This window comes from Salmo salar, chromosome ssa12, assembly GCF_905237065.1.
Source record: "Salmo salar chromosome ssa12, Ssal_v3.1, whole genome shotgun sequence".
Classification (NCBI taxonomy): domain Eukaryota; kingdom Metazoa; phylum Chordata; class Actinopteri; order Salmoniformes; family Salmonidae; genus Salmo; species Salmo salar.
Genome location: NC_059453.1, coordinates 5,983,285 through 6,003,863, shown reverse-complemented (window position 1 = coordinate 6,003,863; position 20,579 = coordinate 5,983,285). Strand labels below are relative to the sequence as shown.

The following is a 20,579-nucleotide window of genomic DNA, read 5'->3' as shown; positions in this document are numbered from 1 at the left end:
ATATCCACCACAACTGTCCCACGGATTGCTGTTTATCATTGTCTCAATGAAGAGTTCCTCTTTCGACTTTCCTGGGGGCATTTACAAGCCTCCCACTGGTTGAATAATATTGTTGTTTCCACGTCATTTCAACAAAACAAATCCATGTGATGATGTTAGATGTGGAAAACTGACTGGATTTGTAAAAATCCATCAACATCAGGTATTTGTATTTATTTTTCACCCAACTGGCAACCTAAATCCAATGACAGGTGACATTTTGGATTGATTTCATGTTGAATTCACTTTAGTTGAGGACTCAAAGAAATGTAAATAGAAACTAGATGTTGAACTGACGTCTGTGCCCAGTGGGCTGGTTTGAATAAGCAGCAGGTGATGGATCAATATCCACCTTATAAGTTTCCACCTGCTGTTAAAGTATGTCAGTGTTTCTATCAAACAGACTTATTGCAGATAAAAGGCTTTGCGTGACAAATAAAAAGAAATTCCCATGAACTGTATGAGAAATACTCACAGATACTGTGCTGGTAGACTTTGTTGATAGCTAGCTGTGGTAGCTAGCTGTGCGGCTAAAGACGTAGGAACTAGCTAACTGGCTACTGATCAACTTATTGTGTGTATTGAACATTCATATTGGACTGTAGCAGCTAGCTAACTGGCTACTGATCAACCTATTGTGTGTATTGAACATTCATATTGGACTGTAGCAGCTAGCTAATTGGCTACTGATCAACCTATTGTGTGTATTGAATATTCATATTGGACTGTAGCAGCTAGCTAACTGGCTACTGATCAACCTATTGTGTGTATTGAACATTCATATTGGACTGTAGCAGCTAGCTAACTGGCTACTGATCAACCTATTGTGTGTATTGAACATTCATATTGGACTGTAACAGCTAGCTAACTGGCTACTGATCAACCTATTGTGTGTATTGAATATTCATATTGGACTGTAGCAGCTAGCTAACTGGCTACTGATCAACCTATTGTGTGTATTGAACATTCATATTGGACTGTAGCAGCTAGCTAACTGGCTACTGATCAACCTATTGTGTGTATTGAACATTCATATTGGACAGTCTTACCTATAGAGTAGCACCACCACTCATCAGCCCATTCTCTTCTTGACGTCAAATCTGCAGTGTATTGTTACTATAGGAGAATATGATTAATAATAATTCAAATTGTGAAAATATAAGTGTATAAGTATGTATTTTTCACAAACTTTAAGATACTGTTTGTCTCTATGCAGATGTAGAAGCCGGATAGGAAAATACATTATCAATAAATAGGTGATTGTTCTTTTTTCACATCATACTAAGCATACTGAGCCACAATCTGTAAAATGTGACCACACTATTAATTTAAAGCCCCACTAAGATGTCACCAAACTATTCCTTGAAAGCCCCTCTGTCAGATATAAATCATCAGAGTGGGAAACCAACTGACATGGAAACAATGGAGCAAATGGATCACTATCAGAGGGGTGTATTATGACATCAGAACTACTCAGACATTCCAAATATCACTTGATTATCAGAGGGGTGTATTATGACATCAGATAGAACTACTCAGACATTCCAAATATCACTTGATTATCAGAGGGGTGTATTATGACATCAGATAGAACTACTCAGACATTCCAAATATCACTTGATTATCAGAGGGGTTATTATGACATCAGATAGAACTACTCAGACATTCCAAATATCACTTGATTATCAGAGGGGTTATTATGACATCAGATAGAACTACTCAGACATTCCAAATATCACTTGATTATCAGAGGGGTGTATTATGACATCAGATAGAACTACTCAGACATTCCAAATATCACTTGATTATCAGAGGGGTTATTATGACATCAGATAGAACTACTCAGACATTCCAAATATCACTTGATTATCAGAGGGGTTATTATGACATCAGATAGAACTACTCAGACATTCCAAATATCACTTGATTATCAGAGGGGTGTATTATGACATCAGATAGAACTACTCAGACATTCCAAATCAGGCTTCATTCATATTGTTGGATTCAACATTTTGAACATTGAGATATTAAAGACATGATAGATCAGACGCATAGTATATTAAGGAGTGAAAGAGACTGGGTCTCTGTAGAAAGATAGCTGTGGAATGTGTTGGGTGACAAGGGGAGAGCAACGTGTTAATACAGGAAAGACAGATGGACCTCTGTGGATTAGATGGAGGGCTTGAGGTCAGGAGGTGAGGACAGATTCTCTTAAGGGAGTTATAAGGGTTTGGCATCCTGTTACCCTTTTTCTGTTGAAACATAAGATGTAAGGATTGGAGAGAAGGCATGTCTTAAGTAGGATGTATATATAACTGTGATGGAGAGAAAGGTTTTGCTGTCTGAATACAGCTGTACAGAACCTTTGGGAAGAATTAAACTTGGTTAAAGCTTCTCTAGTGTCCGTGGGTTATTTACTCTGAACAATAAGAACCTAACAATATCATGAAGGTGGATATTGATCCAACCATTTCAAAAGTAATGACCAGGCTGATGGAAACAGGATATGCATTTCCAATTGTATAAATGCCGACAGACGATTTGTTTGTTCGTTTTACATGGTGGGATCATTTTGTGTCAGTAAAAACATTTTAGTGCGAAATGGCTTCGGAAAGTATTCAGACCCCTCGACTTTTTCCACGTTTTGTTACTTTACAGCCGTATTTTAAAATGGATTAAATAGTTCTTTCCCCCTCATCAATCTATACACATTACCCCATAATGACAAAACAGAAACCGTTTTGGGGGAAATTGTTGCTAATTTATTAAAAGTAAAAAACTGAAATATAACATTCACATAACCCTTTTGTCAGGACTTTGTTGAAGCACTTTTGTCAGCAATTACAGCATTGAGTCTTCTTGGGTATGACGCTACAAGCTTGGCAAACCTGTATTTGGGGAGTTTCTCCCATTCTTTTCTGCAGATCCTCTCAAGCTCTGTCAGTAAGTTGAAGGAGTTGGTGGACATCCTGAAGCCATTTTGGAGAAGAAACAGATATGACCCAGGGGGAGAAGATAGTCACAATCAGTTCCGTTGTTCCCTCTGTCCTGTCCCTGAATCACCACCTGGAGCAGCGGAAGCCTCAAGTCCATTTCCTGAGTGGCCTGGTCAGAAGTCTCCAGGCATACCTGAACCAAAAGATTTCTTGGAATATTCAATCAATGTGAAAATGGCCAGGATACAAGATGGAATCACTGCCGCCTTTTCAGATCCAGTCTACCTCAAAGCAGCTGCCTTGGATCCGGCTCTTTCTCTGATGTGGGTGGAGCACCATGTGCTGGTCAAGGAGGAGGTCAAGGAGGTGGCACAGAGAGTGAAAGGTAAATATTATTGAGTTTAATGTAACTTTCCTCATAATTTAATCCAATTGACTGCAGCAGTAATACTTTTTCAGTTTAACACACTGTATCACCAATACTCTAATACTGGCCTTTTTGTTTCTGCTTTTACATGTTCTGCCAGAACTGATTCTGCAAGATGCTGCAGGGACTGAGCAAGCTGTGCCTCTTGTTGATGAGGAAGAGCGAGAGGACCATAGTCTTGGACAAGAAGAAGGGCTGTTTGCAGCATACTGTAAGAGGCAGAAGAAAGCTGTTGGGACCACTCCAGCACTACAGCTAAGTCACTAAGTTGACATATGCGAAGGACAGAATGCCATCTTGTTCTGGGCAACGAACATGAAGGCTCTTCCTTCACTGTCCCGAGTGACCATCAGGGTCTTGCAGTGCCTGCCTCCAGTGCTCCGGTGGAGTGTGTCTTCAGCCATGGTGGCATCACACTGCGGCCTCGTCGTGCACAAATGACTGACAGACTTTTATCGACATTTGGTCTTTTGCAAATGCAATGCATCATAGGGCCCTGAGATAAGAGAAAAAAATGAACTGTTTACGTATGCATTACACACACACATATTTTTTTCTCCGACATTCAGGCCAGTGTTCAAATTGTAGGCCTACTTGAAGTTCAGTAGCAGTTGTTTTGATGTCCCTTTTAATAAATGATTGTAACTTTATCTCAGGTTTGTTTTAGGTGTCTGGAGTATATCTGGAGAGAGAGAGAGACAGAGAGAGCACTACAATATTTAGTTTTTGTTGTCATATTGATGTCTTTCTCATGGCTAGCCATGTATTTCCACGAAAGTATAAAGTGTTTTGGAAAGTAGTAAATATACATATTTTTTAAACCATTCATGATTTGCGTAAATTTAATATACTAACTCTTACTCTTGTTAAACATATGAAACGGTATTGCATTTGGTGAAGAGCACATTATGACTTGTTTAGGACTCGAAACTCAAAGTTTAGGACTTGAGACTTGACTTGAGACTTGTCGGTCTTGACTTGAGACTTGACTCGGACTTGCTTGTGTTGACTTGGGACCTGAGTGCTAAGACTTGACATAGTTGTGACTTGTAAAACAATGACTTGGTCCCACCTCTGGTAGAAGCTGTTAAGGAGCCTTTTGGTTCTAGACTTGGTGCTCCGGTACCGCTTGCTGTGTCCATGACTTGGGTGACTGGAGTCTCTGAAATTTTGTGGGGCTTTCTTTATAAAGGTCCTGGATGTCAGGAAGCTTGGCCCCAGTGATGTACTGGACTGTATGCACTACCCTCTGTCGCGCCTTACAGTCAGATGCCGAGCAGTTGCCATACCAGGCAGTGACGCAACTGGTCAGAATGCTCTCGATGGTGCAGTTGTAGAACTTTTTGAGGATCTGGGGATCCATGCCAAATATTTTCAGTCTCCTGAGGGGGAAAATGTGTTGTCATGCCCTCTTCACGACTGTCTTGGTGTGTTTGGACCATGATAGTTTGTTGGTGATGTCTTCACGGCTGTCTGTCCATGTGTCACTGTCTTGTCACCTAAAATTTTTCTCTCAACCTGTGTGCATCTACGTTGTAAACTTTAATTCATAGGCTAGGTTGTAGCAACCTCATGATGGGTATAGGGGAAATGTTAGTATCATGTAGTAGCCTAAACCTATCGCTGTTACAATGAACAGGGTGAATGGAATATGAATGACAGTCATCCAATATGCTGTAATAGAAATAAGGCCATACTCATGAAAAAACGAATCGTCCTGCCTCATCTTAAACGGCACTGTTAGGATGGTGGACCATTCTTGGTACACATGGGAAACTGTTGAGCTGGAAAAACCCAGCAGCATTGCAGTTCTTGACACAAACCGGCGCGCCTGGGACCTACTACCATACCCCGTTCAAAGACACTGAAATATTTTGTCTTCCCAATTCACCCTATGAATGGCACACATGCACAATCCATGCCTCAATTGTCTCAAGGCTTAAACATCCATATTTAACCTGTTCCCCCCACCTTCATCTACACTGATTGAAGTGGATTTAACTAGTGACATCAATAAGCTTTAGCCTGGATTCACCTGGTCAGTCTATGTCATGGAAGGAACATGTGTTCTTAATGTTTTGTCTACCCAGTGTATAGCACCACAGATAATCAAGTGCTATTTGCATGTGATGCATTTGCTCTGTTGTTTACAGGATGGTTTGTATCTTATAGACGTGGCTTTAAGGGAATAGTATGGTCACATCTAGATTAAAACGAATGTGAAAAATTAGCAGAGTAAATGTGTAATTTAAAAAAGATATATATATTTCACCTTTATTTTACCAAGTAGGCTAGTTGAGAATAAGTTCTCATTTACAACGGCGACCTGGCCAAGATAAAGCAAAGCAGTGCGACACAAACAACAACACAGAGTTACACATTAAATAAGCGTAAGTCAATAACACAATAGAAAAAAAAGAAAGTCTATATACAGTGTGTGCAAATGGCGTGAGGAGGTAAGGCAAGAAATAGGCCATAGTAGCGAAGTAATTACAATTTAGCAAATTAACACTGGAGTGATAGATGTGCAGATGGTGATGTGCAAGTAGAAATACTGGTGTGCAAAAGAGCAGAAAAGTACATTTAAAAGTATATGGGGATGAGGTAGGTAGATTAGATGGGCTATGTACAGCTGCAGCGATCGGTTAGCTGCTCAGATAGCTGATGTTTAAAGTTAGTGAGGGAAATATAAGTCTCCAGCTTCAGCGATTTTTACAATTCGTTCCAGTCATTGGCAGCAGAGAACTGGAAGGAAAGGCGGCCAAAGAGGAGTTGGCATTGGGGATAACCAGTGAGATATACCTGCTGGAGCGCGTGCTACGGGTGGGTGTTGTTATCATGACCAGTGAGCTGAGATAAGGCGGAGCTTTACCTAGCATCGACTTATAGATGACCTGGAGCCAGTGGGTCTGGCGACGAATATGTAGCGAGGGCCAGCCGACTAGAGCATACAGGTCGCAGTGGTGGGTGGTATATGGGGCTTTGGTGACAAAACGGATGGCACTGTGATAGACTGCATCCAGTTTGCTGAGTAAAGTGTTGGAGGCTATTTTGTAAATGACATCGCCGAAGTCGAGGATTAGTAGGATAGTCAGTTTTATGAGGGTATGTTTGGCGGCGTGAGTGAAGGAGGCCTCGTTGCGAAATAGGAAGCCAATTCTAGATTTAATTTTGGATTGGAGATGTTTAATATGAGTCTGGAAGGAGAGTTTACAGTCTAACCAGACACCTAGGTATTTGTAGTTGTCCACATATTCTAAGTCAGAACCGTCCAAAGTAGTGATGCTAGTCGGGCGGGCGGGTGCGGGCAGCGAACGGTTGAAAAGCATGCATTTAGTTTTACTAGCGTTAAAGAGCAGTTGGAGGCCACGGAAGAAGTGTTGTATGGCATTGAAGCTCGTTTGGAGGTTTGTTAACACAGTGTCCAAAGAAGGGCCAGATGTATACAGAATGGTGTCGTCTGCGTAGAGGTGGATCAGGAAATCACCAGCAGCAGGAGCGACATCGTTGATATATACAGAGAAAAGAGTTGGCTCTAGAATTGAACCCTGTGGTACCCCCATAGAGCCTGCCAGAGGTCCGGACAACAGGCCCTCCGATTTGACACACTGAACTCTATCTGAGAAGTCGTTGGTGAACCAGGCGAGGCAGTCATTTGAGAAACCAAGGCTGTTGAGTCTGCCGATAAGAATACAGTTGATTGACAGAGTTGAAAGCCTTGGCCAGGTTGATGAAGACGGCTGCACAGTACTTTTATCTTTTATCGATGGCGGTTATGATGTCGTTTAGGACCTTGAGCATGGCTGAGGTGCACCCGTGACCAGCTCGGAAACCGGATTGCACAGCGGAGAAGGTACGGTGGGATTCTAAATGTTCAGTGATCTGTTTATTAACTTGGCTTTCGAAGACTTTAGAAAGGCAGGGCAGGATGGATATAGGTATATAACAGTTTGGGTCTAGACCGCGGCAGCTTTCCAATCTTTAGGGATCTCGGACAATACCAAAGAGAGGTTGAACAGACTGGTAATAGGGGTTGCAACAATGGCGGTGGATAATTTTAGAAAGAGAGGCTCCAGATTGTCTAGCCCAGCTGATTTGCAAAGGTCCAGGTTTTGCAGCTCTTTCAGAACATCTGCTATCTGGATTTGGGTGAAGGAGAAGCTGGGGAAGCTTGGGGAAGTAGCTGCAGGGGGTGCAGAGCTGTTGGCCGGAGTTGGGGAAGCCAGGAGGAAAGCATTGCCAGCCGTAGAGAAATGCTTATTGAAATTCTCGATTATCGTGGATTTATCAGCGGTGACAATGTTTCCTAGCCTCAGTGCAGTGGGCAGCTGGGAGGAGGTGCTCTTATTCTCCATGGACTTTACAGTGCCCCAAAACTTTTTGGAGTTAGAGCTACATGATGCAAATTTCTGTTTGAAGAAGCTAGCCTTTGCATTCCTGACTGACTGCGTGTATTGGTTCCTGACTTCCCTGAAAAGTTGCATATCGAGGGGGCTATTCGATGCTAATGCCACAGGATGTTTTTGTGCTGATCAAGGGCAGTCAGGTCTGGAGTGAACCACAGGCTATATCTGTTCCTGGTTCTACATTTTTTGAATTGGGCATGCTTATTTAAGATGGTGAGGAAATTACTTATTAAAGAATGACCAGGCATCCTCGAAAAAAATTAACTGAGTATATGTGTATTAACACACTACCTATTCATGGAAGTATTTATTCATCATCTACATATTCATATTAAGCTTCTACGTCTTTGTACAGGAACGTATTATTTCTAATACGTAAGAGAAAATATATCAGTTTATTGTTAAATTATTATGACGTTCTTTCCAATACAAAAAGTGTAGTAACTATTGTCTCCAAACTGCGTTACCCACTCCAGTCAACAGATGGCGATGTGCGTCTTTCAGGTGATGCTTCTTGCGTGACGTATAATTTACTGGACGGGACGCTTCTTCAGGAACAACAAGGCGCCTACTCTTTCAACCACCTCGGTAGCTTGCTAGCCAACATAAAACTGAAAGATTGACGCTTTAGACCATGTTAATGTACATTAGCTAATCCCAGTGTTTAAAACACAGTTCTGTTGACGTATCTAGTGGTTAACTTGAACCTAATTTGCTTGTTCAATTTGCAAACTTGTTAAATATTGATACTGAGCCTAGTCCTAGGCTAGTCGCTAATGCTAACTAGCTAGTTAACTTGCTAACATCCCTGACCATGAGTTCACTAAACTACTCCTCCCCTGTTAAAGAAGAGGATGTCTACTGGACGGAGAAAGAACCTCTGGATTTGAACATTGTCGTGAAAGAAGAGGAGGATATTACAGTGAAAGAAGAGAAAGAACCTTTCAGAATGAAAAAGGAGGAAGAGGAGGTTGTTATAGGGAAAGAAGAGAAAGAACCTTTTAGAGAGGAAGAGGACGCTATCTCAATAAAGGTGAAGAAGGAAGACGTTCTGGGAGTGAAAGAGGAGACAGAATATCAGATTACCACCAGTGAGTACTGTCTTAAAAACAGGGGCACAAACTATGCAGCTGTTGAACTAATGTGGGGTTTTAAAGGGGCATTCTACTGAAGTTCTACACTTGAATATGTTGTTCAGTACTGTAGGAATTGTTAAAGGGTCAATCTGCCATTGGTACATATATTTTGGGGACTTTTAAATTAGATCTGTTGACTTCTCCATGTGGTCTATATTAAAGTACCTCTCATCTAATATAACAGGCTTTTAAAATTCAATATTGGTGCATCATTTCTACTTAAAATATCATAAGGAAGCAAAGGGCACCCATTTCGTGGAACAACCCTTTCACATTTTAGGCCCTGTTTAGAGATATTAATGCCTCTTGTAAGACCCTATGATTGTTCACACAGGAGAGAGACATGACTATTGTGGATCCTCTGGGGAGCCTCAACAACATCCTGATGCTGACAAGGCAGAGAAGAGTCTCTCCAGATCAGAACACCAGATGGTACAGCTTGGTCTGGTCTAGCATACAGCTTGCTCTATCAGGGTCTGGGATGGGTTTCTGTAAAGCACTTTATGACAACAGTGACATCAGCATCCATAATGATATGTGTCTGTGTCCCCTCTTTATGGTTACCAGGACAACGTAAGCCCTTCCCCCCTCCCGGTGTCCCCGTGTCATTCCTCTCCCGGTAGCACCTTACTGCTGGGTATGAAGAGGTTGTCTGTGCTGCTGGTGGACTGCAGGAAAACAACGGGGCTGAGTGGAACTGTGAGAGGAGAAGAGAAGAAAGGATCAGATTTGACACATCAAAGTAAGTGCTGTAGTTTAGTTTGAACAAATACAGTAGATCTTCCCACTGGTATCTGTTACCAGGACAACCAACAGAGTTCTGTTAGTTGACATGAAGATAGACTGGTGCATATGGATGTTATGAATATCATAACACTGAAAAAGGATTCTGCCAATGAAAAGAGAGAAGCCAATAGACCATATAAAACCTTGATGAAAGTTAGCTTTAGAGAGAAAGTTTCAAGATGATCCAATGTAAGGTGAATTTTTTCCTAAAAACATTATGGATGTTACATTGCCTGTCCCAGTCAACCCCCTATCTTTACAAGACTCTTGAACTAAACTCCAGACACTTCAATGTGGTCTGTATTGCTTCATTAACATCTGATCTACACAACAAATTGATTGAATGAAAAGCATTTTTTTGGGGGGGGGGGGACTCACAGAACATGTCTTAATTTTTAAATGACTAACTTTATTGATTTCATGTGTAACTGACGCCAGTGTGCTGCTAACAGTTTAGTTTCCTCCACTGTCCCCATACTGGACTCAAACTAGTGATCCTCTGCTTCTCAACACACGTGACCGCCCTCCTTGACAATGAACTATATTCAGAGTGCTAGAGCCACACACTCACTATAGCACAATAAGTGGTGTGTATTTAACAGATGGTGAGATCAGAAACATCAGTCCCTTTGTTTCTCTGTTTCAGAGCTACTCTGCTTTCTGACAAGGGAAAGCCTTTTCAACTATAAATGTGTATTTGGCTGCCATTTAGGCTGCAACAACAATACAGTGGGGGAACACCCCCTGATCTGTTGTTTTATGAAGGGTCACCTATGCCCAGTACCCAAACAGCTAGTCCCATCTTGGGATTTTTCTCTTGTGCTTGAGGCTATTTCTGCTGTTGGAGCCGCTGGAAAGAATAGAAATTAAATGTATCTCGTTTAAAACCGCTTTACTTAAGCCATTACATCCGTATAATGAGTTCCACCCCCAAACCTTCATGAGGTTCTATAGTAGCAAGGATCTGACACATTTACATTACATTTTAGTCACTTAGCAGACGCTCTTATCCAGAGCGACTTACAGTGGTGAATGCATACATTTCATTTCATGCATTTTTTTGGTTTTTGTACTGGCCCCCTGTAGGAATCAAACCCACAACCCACAACCCTGGCATTGCACACAACGTGCTCTACCAACTGAGCCACAGGGAAGACAGCGTTGGAGCCAGAGGCTAAACTTCTCCTCTGTTCTGATCCCATGGCTACCATGTTGTAAGAGCGTGAAACGAAACCGTGCAGATACTGTGTGTGACTGTGAGAGCAAAGTCTTGCTGACTCTGCCGTTAACTATGTGGTTATAACCGTATGAAGATAAGATTGTCATTATATCATCACAAACGTACACACACACACACACACACACACACACACACACACACACACACACACACACACACACACACACACACACACACACACACACACACACACACAAATGATGGCTCAATCCACCAGAGGTATGGTTACAACATAGGCATTGTTCAAAGGCATCTCTGTTCAAGAGATCTGTAATGCAGCATGTTGTGGTGATATACCTTCATGAGGTTCTACTGACTGGACATCACTGCACATACGGTGAGTAGAGTGGGGACCTCTGAGGGATGATCCTGTCTAGACTTGGCATCAGAGAGTATATGAGCTCTATGGCAGACCTCAGAGGGATGATCCTGTCTAGACTTGGCATCAGAGAGTATATGAGCTCTATGGCAGACCTCTGAGGGATGATCCTGTCTAGACTTGGCATCAGAGAGTATATGAGCTCTATGGCAGACCTCTTAATTAAGAGATGATCCTGTCTTGACTTGGCATCAGAGAGTATATTAGCTCTATGGTAGTTGACTATATCCCCAAAGTGAGAGACTAATGAGCGGGATCGATTTGAAGGTGGAGGGTCCGTCATGGCTTGTTGTCATTGCAGGCATTCTCAACGCTGTGCGTTGCAGGGAAGACTTCCTCCTCCCTGATGTGGTACCCTTCCTGCAGGCTCATCCTGACATGACCCTCCAGCATGACAATGCCACCAGCTATACTGCTCGTTCTCTGAGTGATTTCCTGCAAGACAGGAATGTTAGTGTTCTGCCATGGCCAACGAAGATCCCGCATCTCAATCCCATTGAGCATGTCTGGGACCTGTTGGATCGGAGGGTGAGGGCTAGGGCCATTCCCCCCAGAAATGTCCGGGAACTTGCAGGTGCCTTGGTGGAAGAGTGGGGTAACATCTCACAGCAAGAACTGGCAAATCTGGTGCAGTCCATGAGGAGGAGATGCACTGCAGTACTTAATGCAGCTGGTGGCCACAGCAGATACTGACTTACTTTTGATTTTGACCCCCCCCTTTGTTCAGGGACACATTATTCCATTTCTGTTAGTCACATGTCTGTGGAACTTGTTCAGTTTATGTCTCAGTTGTTGAATCTTGTTATGTTCATACAAAATTTACACATGTTAAGTTTGCTGAAAATGAACGCAGTTGACAGAGAGAGGACGTTTCTTTTTTTTGCTGAGTTTAGACTGACGAGGGGGAAAAAACTATTTAATCAATTTTAGAATAATGCTGAAACGTAACAAATTTGGCAAAAGGTGAAGGGGTCTGAATACATAACGAATGCACTGTGTGTGTGTGTGAACTGAACCAAAATATAAACAACGATTTACAGTTCATATAAGTCAGTCATTGTAAATAAATAAATTAGGCCCTAATCTTTGGACTTCACATGACTGGGCAGGGGCGCTGCCATTGGTGGGCCCTGGAGGGCATACGCCCACCCATTGCGGAGCCAGGCCCAGGCAATCAGAATTCGTTTTTCCCCTCAAAAGGGCTTCATTACAAAGAGAAATACAACTCGGGTGGCTGGTCTCAGACGATGTGGAGGTCCTGGGCTGGTGTCGTTATATGTGGTCTGTGGTTGTGAGGCCAGTTGGATGTACTGCCAAATTCTCTAAAATGACGTTGGAGGTGGCTTCTGGTAGAGAATTTAACATTCAATTATCTGGTAACAGCTCTAGTGGATATTCCTGCAGTCAGCATACCAATTGCACGCTCCCTCAAAACTTGAGACATCTGTGGCATTGTGTTGTGTCACAAAACTGCACATTTTAGAGTGGCCTTTTATTCTCCCCAGCACAAGGTGCACCTGTGTAATGATCATGCTGTTTAATCAGCTTGATATGCCACACCTGTCAGGTGGATGAATATCTTGGCAAAGGAGAAATGTTCACTAACAGGGATGTAAACAAATTTGTGTACAACATTTTTGAGAAATAAGCTTTTGTGCTTATGGAATAATTCTGGGGTCTTTTATTTCAGCTCATGAAACATGGGACCAACACTTCACATGTTGTGTTTTATAGTGTTTAGCAACATCTACCCCAAAATTATTTTTACTAAACAATCATGACATTTGTGAACGTCTAAATAAAATAAATTGTCACAGCGGGCGTTGTCGTGGAAATTCATGTATACTGAGAGAGACTTTGTAATTTCTTCAAACAATCATCTTTATTTAATATTGATAAATTATTGCAATAATGAAGCTGTTGACCCCACACTCTTGACTGTGTTGCTGAGAGCTTAACCTTGAATGAAAAACAGAGCTCTTATAAATTCTTAGTCGGGGCTGGTTCCACCCCTCCCATGCTGATCGGGGGGCACCACAAGCCATTCTGGGTTCATCCTGTGGTCATCTGCACCTGGTGTTGTTTTAACCCCCCAACCCGCCCGTAGGTTTTTATCAGCAAGTCATGAATCAATTGTCAGCTCAAGCTCCAGAGGCCCAACTCAGTCCCATAGACACAGATGAGAGAGGACCTATCAAAGCTATTTGATGACTAAACAGTATTAATACAATCTTGTAATTTTTCTGTTTGTCCACCCTATCGACAACGGGGAGATGTTGCTGATATGCTTTCTGTCTGTCTCCAATGTAAAAAATATATATAAAAATTGACATTCTTGCAGTCAGCATGCCAATTGCACGCTCCCTCTGAGACATCTGTGGCATTGTGTGACTATTATCCCCAGCACAAGGTGCACCTGTGTACTAATCAATCTGTTCAATCAGCTTCTTGATATGCCACACCTGTCAGGTGGATGGATTATCTTGGAAAATAATAAATGTTCACTAACAGGGATTTAAACAATTCTGCAATCTTTTTTTTCAGCTCATGAAACATCCAACACTTTACATGTTGCGTTTTATATTTTTGTTTATTGTAGTAACTATCAGTTTTAGGAACATCTACCCAAAATATTTCACCTTATTTTGTACTTTACCCAAAATATGACATCAGCAATAGTCAAAATGTTGAAAACCTGTGAACGTCTAAATAAGAAATTGGGCCATTTAAACAGCATGTGTCGAACCCTTTTGACAAAGGGGAGATTTTTTTGATGTGCTTTGTGTCTTCGACGTAAAAACAAGTTTTAGACCTCCACAAAAAATTACTTCTTTACTTATTTTATGTTTAAGGAAGTGTGCATGTCGCATTCTGTATCATACAGCTATGAAAGTTATATATTTAGAACCACCTGCTCGATTGGAATCCAGTGAAGTCTGTGTCTTGAGTGTCCTAGAACTGTTTAGTATTTTGTGTTCTGACTTGTAAAACAGGATGAATAAAATAAGTAATGTAAACATATCAGTAATTACCAAGATTGTTAAAACTGGCCTCAGCTTATTGAGAGATCTGATTAGGATTTACCCTCGTAGCATGGCTGTTTTATCATGTGGAGGTTTCATTCGGGTCTCTTATTTTTTTTTAAAAACACTGTCTTTGGCAGGAGAAAGACCAGACTCAGAGGAACCAGAGCCAGGGACGTCCAAACCAGCAAGACGACACCAGTGCTCCCACTGTGGAAAGGGTTGTAACCGGTTATGGAACATGAAACAACATGAGAAAATACACTCAAGGGAGAAGCCTTACCACTGCTCCCAGTGTGGAAAGAGTGTTACGATTTTAGGAAACCTGAAAGCTCACGAGAGAATACACACAGGGGAGAAGCCTTACCACTGCTCCCAGTGTGGAAAGAGTTTTGCAATTTTAGGAAACCTGAAAGCCCATGAGAGAATACACACAGGGGAGAAGCCTTACCACTGCTCCCAGTGTGGAAAGTGTTTCAACCAGACAGGGGAGCTGAAACAGCATGAGAGAATACACACAGGGGAGAAGCCTTACAGCTGCTCCCAGTGTGGGAAGTGTTTTAACCATTTAGGAACACTGAAAGCCCATGAGAGAATACACACAGGGGAGAAGCCTTACCACTGCTCCCAGTGTGCAAAGTGTTTTAACCAATTAGGGGTCCTGAAAAACCATGAGCGAATACACACAGGTGAGAAGCCTTACCACTGCTCCCAGTGTGAAAAGAGTTTTAACGATTTAGGGAACCTGAAACAACATGAGAGATTACACACAGGAGAGAAGCCTTACCACTGCTCCCAGTGTGGAAAGAGTTTTAAGCTTTTACGATACCTGAAAGCTCATGAGAGAATACACACAGGGGTGAAGCCTTACCACTGCTCCCAGTGTGGAATGTGTTTTAACCATTTAGGAACCCTGAAAGCTCACGAGAGAATACACACAGGGGAGAAGCCTTACCACTGCTCCCAGTGTGGAAAGAGTTTTACGGTTTTAGGAACCCTGAAAGCTCACGAGAGAATACATACAGGGGAGAAGCCTTACCACTGCTCCCAGTGTGCAAAGTGTTTTAACTATTTAGGGGACCTGAAAAAACACGAGAGAATACACACGGGGGAGAAGCCTTACCACTGCTCCCAGTGTGGAAAGAGTTTTACGGTTTTAGGAACCCTGAAAGCTCATGAGAGAATACACACAGGGGATAAGCCTTACCACTGCTCCCAGGGTGCAAAGCTTTTGCCCATTTAGAAAGCCTGAAAGAACACATGAGACTGCACACAGAGGAGAAGGTTTACAAAAGCTCAGACTGTGGGAAAACATATTACTCATAAGTCACTTCAACATCATTAGAGAATCCACACAGGAGAGAGAAATTACTTCTCTTAGCGTGTGTATTGATATTTCACATCTCGTTGACTTAAAATTCATCAGAGAACATACACAGTGCTCCCGTTGTCTTATATTGTTGACTGATAATGTGTTTACCTGTTTTTACCATATGAAATTGCTTCTTCCAATTATTGATAAACATGTACCTGTTAAGAAACTGACTGTTAGAACTGTTAAGGCTCCATGGATTGATGAGGAATTTAAAAAGCTGTATGTTTGAAAGAGATGGGGCAAAAGGAGTGGCTAATATGTCTGGCTGCACATCTGGCTGGCTTACGTACTGCAAATTGAGAAATGATGTGACCAAACTCAACAAAAATAATAAACTTTATTATGAATCCAAGATCAATGATATAAAGAATGATGGAAAAAAACTTGTAAAAATATATAATGAAAGAAAAGCAGTGCAAGTATTGAATTTTGTAAAGTTAGTGTTGGAGAGATGGACAAATTGTTATCGATCAATAATGACAAACCTCCTGGCATTGACAACTTAGATGGAAAGCTACTGAGGACAGTAGCTGACTCTATAGCCACTCCTATCTGTCATATTTTTAACCTGAGCCTAGAGGAAAGTCTTTGTCCTCAGGCCTGGAGGGAAGCCAAAGTAATTCCACTACCCAAGAGTGGTAAAGCGGCCTTTACTGGTTCTAACAGCAGACCTATAAGCTTGCTGCCAGCTCTTAGCCAACTGTTGGAAAAAATTGTGTTTGACCAAATACAATGCTATTTCTCTGTAAACAAATAAACAACAGACTTTCAGCATGCTTACAGAGATGGGCACTCAACATGTACTGCACTGCCACAAATGACTGATGATTGGTTGAGAGAAATTGATAATAAGAAGATTGTGGGAGCTGTACTGTTAGATTTCAGTGCAGCCTTTGATATTATTGACCATAACCTGTTGTTGAGAAAACGTATGTGCTATGGCTTTTCAACCTCTGCCATATCGTGGATTCAGAGATATCTATCTACTAGAACTCAGAGGATTTTTAATGTAAGCTTCTCTGTCAAACATGTAAAGTACCGCAGGGCAGCTCTCTAGGCCCTCTACTCTTTTCTATTTTTACCAATGACCTGCCACTGGCATTAAACAAAGCATGTGTGTCCATGTATGCTGATGATTCAACCATATACACATCAGCAACCACACCTAATGAAGTCACTGAAACCCTTAACAAAGAGTTGCAGTCTGTTTTGGAACGTGTGGCCAGTAATAAACTGGTCCTGAACATCTCTAAAACTAAGAGCATTGTATTTGGTACAAATCATTCCTTAAGTTATAGACCTCCGCTGAATCTGGTAATGAATTGTGTGGCTGTTGAACAAGTTGAGGAGACTAAATTACTTGGCATTACCTTAGATTGTCAACTGTCATGGTCAAAACATATAGATTCAATGGTTGTAAAGATGGGGAGAGGTCTAGCCGCAATAAAGAGATGCTCTGCTTTTTTGACACCACACTCCAAAAAGCAAGTTCTGTAGGCTCTAGTTTTGTCTAATCTTGATTATTGTCCAGTCATGTGGTCCAGTGCTGTAAGGAAAGACCTAGTTAAGCTGCAGCTGGCCCAGAACAGAGCGGCACGTTTTGCTCTTAATTGTAATCAGAGGGCTGATATAAATACTATGCATGCCAGTCTCTCTTGGCTAAGAGTTGAGGAGAGACTGACTGCATCACTTCTTTTTATAAGAAATGAATGTGTTGAAAATCCCAAATTGTTTGCATAGTCTGTAAGGGAATTCTGTCCTATATGCACACAAGAGAACACAGGAAAACTTATTTGATCAGAGGTTAATTTGTTTAATAAGGATTGCAACCCGGAGTATACACAAAAAACAGATAAAGCAACACCTCACGGCACAACCCCTCTCCCCTATTTGACCTAGATAGTTTGTGTCTATGCATTGATATGTAGGCTACTTGTGCCTTTTACAAAATGTATGTAGTTCTGTCCTTGAGCTGTTCTTGTCTATTGATGTGCTGTATTATGTGTCATGTTTTGTGTGGACCCCAGGAAGAGTAGCTGCTGCTTTTGCAACAGCTAATGGGGATCCTAATAAAATAACAAATTCCAAACTCTGTTATTCTCTCTGAGCTCAGAAATAAAGAATCTTGGTTTGACTTGGACTCCAGCAGATCCTTATTGTATAATATCCACCACAACTCTCCCACGGATTGCTGTTTATCATTGTCTCAATGAAGAGTTCCTCATTCCACTTTCCTGGGGGCATTTACAAGCTTCCCACTAGTTGAATAAACGTTGTTTCAACGTCAATTAAAAAACATCTTTAACATTGATGAACCTTCACTATATTCATCCCTAAACTAGCAACAATAACTATTGTTATTCTCAATAACCTTCCTGGCCATATGAAAGCCTAGCTAAATACAATGTTGGTGCCAGTTTTGTTGTCTTTGGTTATGCAAACATTTGTTTATTTGATTCTATTTCTCATTACGATTAATGTTATTTTATTTCTATATGGGTCACGCCTTGCTTTGGTCATGTGTTCTCCTATGAGTCAATGATTTTAATTAGAATATAGCAATTATGCTCTCTCCTCAATCCCTTACAGTTTCTTTGGAAAGTATTCAGACCCCTTGACTTTTTTCACATTTTGTTACGTTACAGCCTTATTCAAAAATTGATTAAATAAAACAATTTATTCAGCAATCTACACACAATACCCCATAATGACAAAGGGGAAACAGGCTTTTTATACATTTCTGCAAATGTATTAAACACAAATGTTTTACATAAGTATTCAGACCGTTTGCTATATGAGACTCAAAATTGAGCTCGGGTGCATCCTGTTTCCATTGATCATCCTTGAGATGTTTCTACAACTAGATTGGAGTCCACCTGTGGTAAATTCAATTGATTGGACATGATTTGGAAAGGCACACACCTGTCTATATAAGGTCCCACAGTTCACAGTGCATGTCAGAGCAACAACCTAACCATGAGGTCGAAGGAATTGTCCATAGAGCTACGAGACAGGATTGTGTTGAGGCACAGATCTGGGGAAGGGAAAAACATTTCTGCAGCATTGAAGGCCCCTGTTTTAGCCCCCTGCAGTAAAAGGTTATTCATGGGGTAAAATGATCTGTTTAAGTCATTAGTAAAGGACACATCGTTAACAATACAGTTATCTTTTATTTTGTGGTCTATATCCTCTCAATCATTTATTCGTTCATAAACAGAAAACATATGTTTACCTAAACACAACATGTCTGCAAGGGCCCCTCTAGGTTCACAACCTCTTGACCATTAAATCTGGATAGCTGACAACTATTTTTAAAAGGGTAAAAATGATCTGTTTAGTTTGTCAGTAAAGGAAGCATAGTTAAAGAGTACAATGAACCTTTAAAAGAGGATGGTGTGAGGCCTCTGGGGCTTTTTTTTGGGGGGGGGGTTGACTGAGACATCCCTCGGACACTCTTTTATGGGGGGTAAAATGTATATGTTTAGGTCATCAGTAAAGGGGACATCTTAAATATTACAATGACCCTTTCAAAGACTGAGACATCCCCCAGACATCTCCCCTATAACTATTTTTAAAAGGGTAAAAATGATCTGTTTAGGTCGTTAGTAAAACATATGTGTTGAAAGACACCTGGGGGTCCAGGTTGTTAATTATTTTGTGTACATATAGTTCCCCTGTGTGCAAGAGCCCCCTTAGATTCACAACTTCTTGACCCTTAACATTCCCAGCCAAGGGGAGAGACAGAGGAAGAGAGAGAGAAGGCAGGAGAGAGAGAGATTTAATTCATTGAAAGTAAATTACATTTTCTTTCAAACCTTTTATTTTATTCAAAAACTTTAGTACAGACATTTAAACATACATATTACAATTATTAAAGATGACTATGTAATATTAAATACTAAATTATGTCTCTAATGTTTTTTTTTACTAAAGACCTTTATATAGATCATACATGTTATTATTACACGTAGCATCACCACATAACAACAACATGGTAGGAACACAACATGGTAGCAACATGGTAGCAACACAACATAACAACAACATGGTAGGAACACAACATGGTAGAAACATGGTAGCAACACAACATGGTAGAAACACAACATAACAACAACATGGTAGGAACACAACATGGTAGAAACATGGTAGCAACACAACATGGTAGAAACACAACATAACAACAACATGGTAGGAACACAACATGGTAGAAACATGGTAGCAACACAACATGGTAGCAACACAACATAACAACAACATGGTAGGAACACAACATGGTAGAAACATGGTAGCAACACAACATGGTAGAAACACAACATAACAACAACATGGTAGCATCTCAACATAACAACAACATGGCAGCAACACAACATGGTAGAAACATGGTAGCGACACAACATAACAACAACATGGTAGGAACACAACATGGTAGAAACATGGTAGCAACACAACATGGTAGAAACACAACATAACAACAACATGGTAGCAACTCAACATAACAACAACATGGCAGCAACACAACATGGTAGAAACACAACATAACAACAACATGGTAGGATCACAACATGGTAGAAACATGGTAGCAAACAACATGGTAGAAACACAACATAACAACAACATGGTAGCAACTCAACATAACAACAACATGGCAGCAACACAACATGGTAGCAACACAACATAACAACAACATGGTAGCAACACAACATAACAACAACATGGTAGCAACACAACATAACAACAACATGGTAGAAACACAATATAACAACAACAACATGGTAGCAACACAACATAACAACAACATGGTAGCAACTCAATATAACAACAACAACATGGTA

At 41.1% G+C, this 20,579-nt stretch overlaps 1 protein-coding gene across 1 annotated transcript in view; it reads left to right on the top strand.

Moving 5' to 3' along the window:
* Nucleotides 1-8,324: 8,324 nt before the first annotated feature.
* LOC106591909 (zinc finger protein 271-like) overlaps nucleotides 8,325-20,579 on the top strand; it is a 33,613-nt gene continuing 21,358 nt past the window's right edge. Inside the window, exons 1-4 of the mRNA XM_045692041.1 lie at nucleotides 8,325-8,899; nucleotides 9,279-9,376; nucleotides 9,512-9,686; nucleotides 14,513-15,612. Coding sequence (XP_045547997.1) covers nucleotides 8,623-8,899; nucleotides 9,279-9,376; nucleotides 9,512-9,686; nucleotides 14,513-15,612 — 1,650 coding nt within the window. The 5' untranslated portion in view covers nucleotides 8,325-8,622. The remainder of the gene's footprint in view (nucleotides 8,900-9,278; nucleotides 9,377-9,511; nucleotides 9,687-14,512; nucleotides 15,613-20,579) is intronic.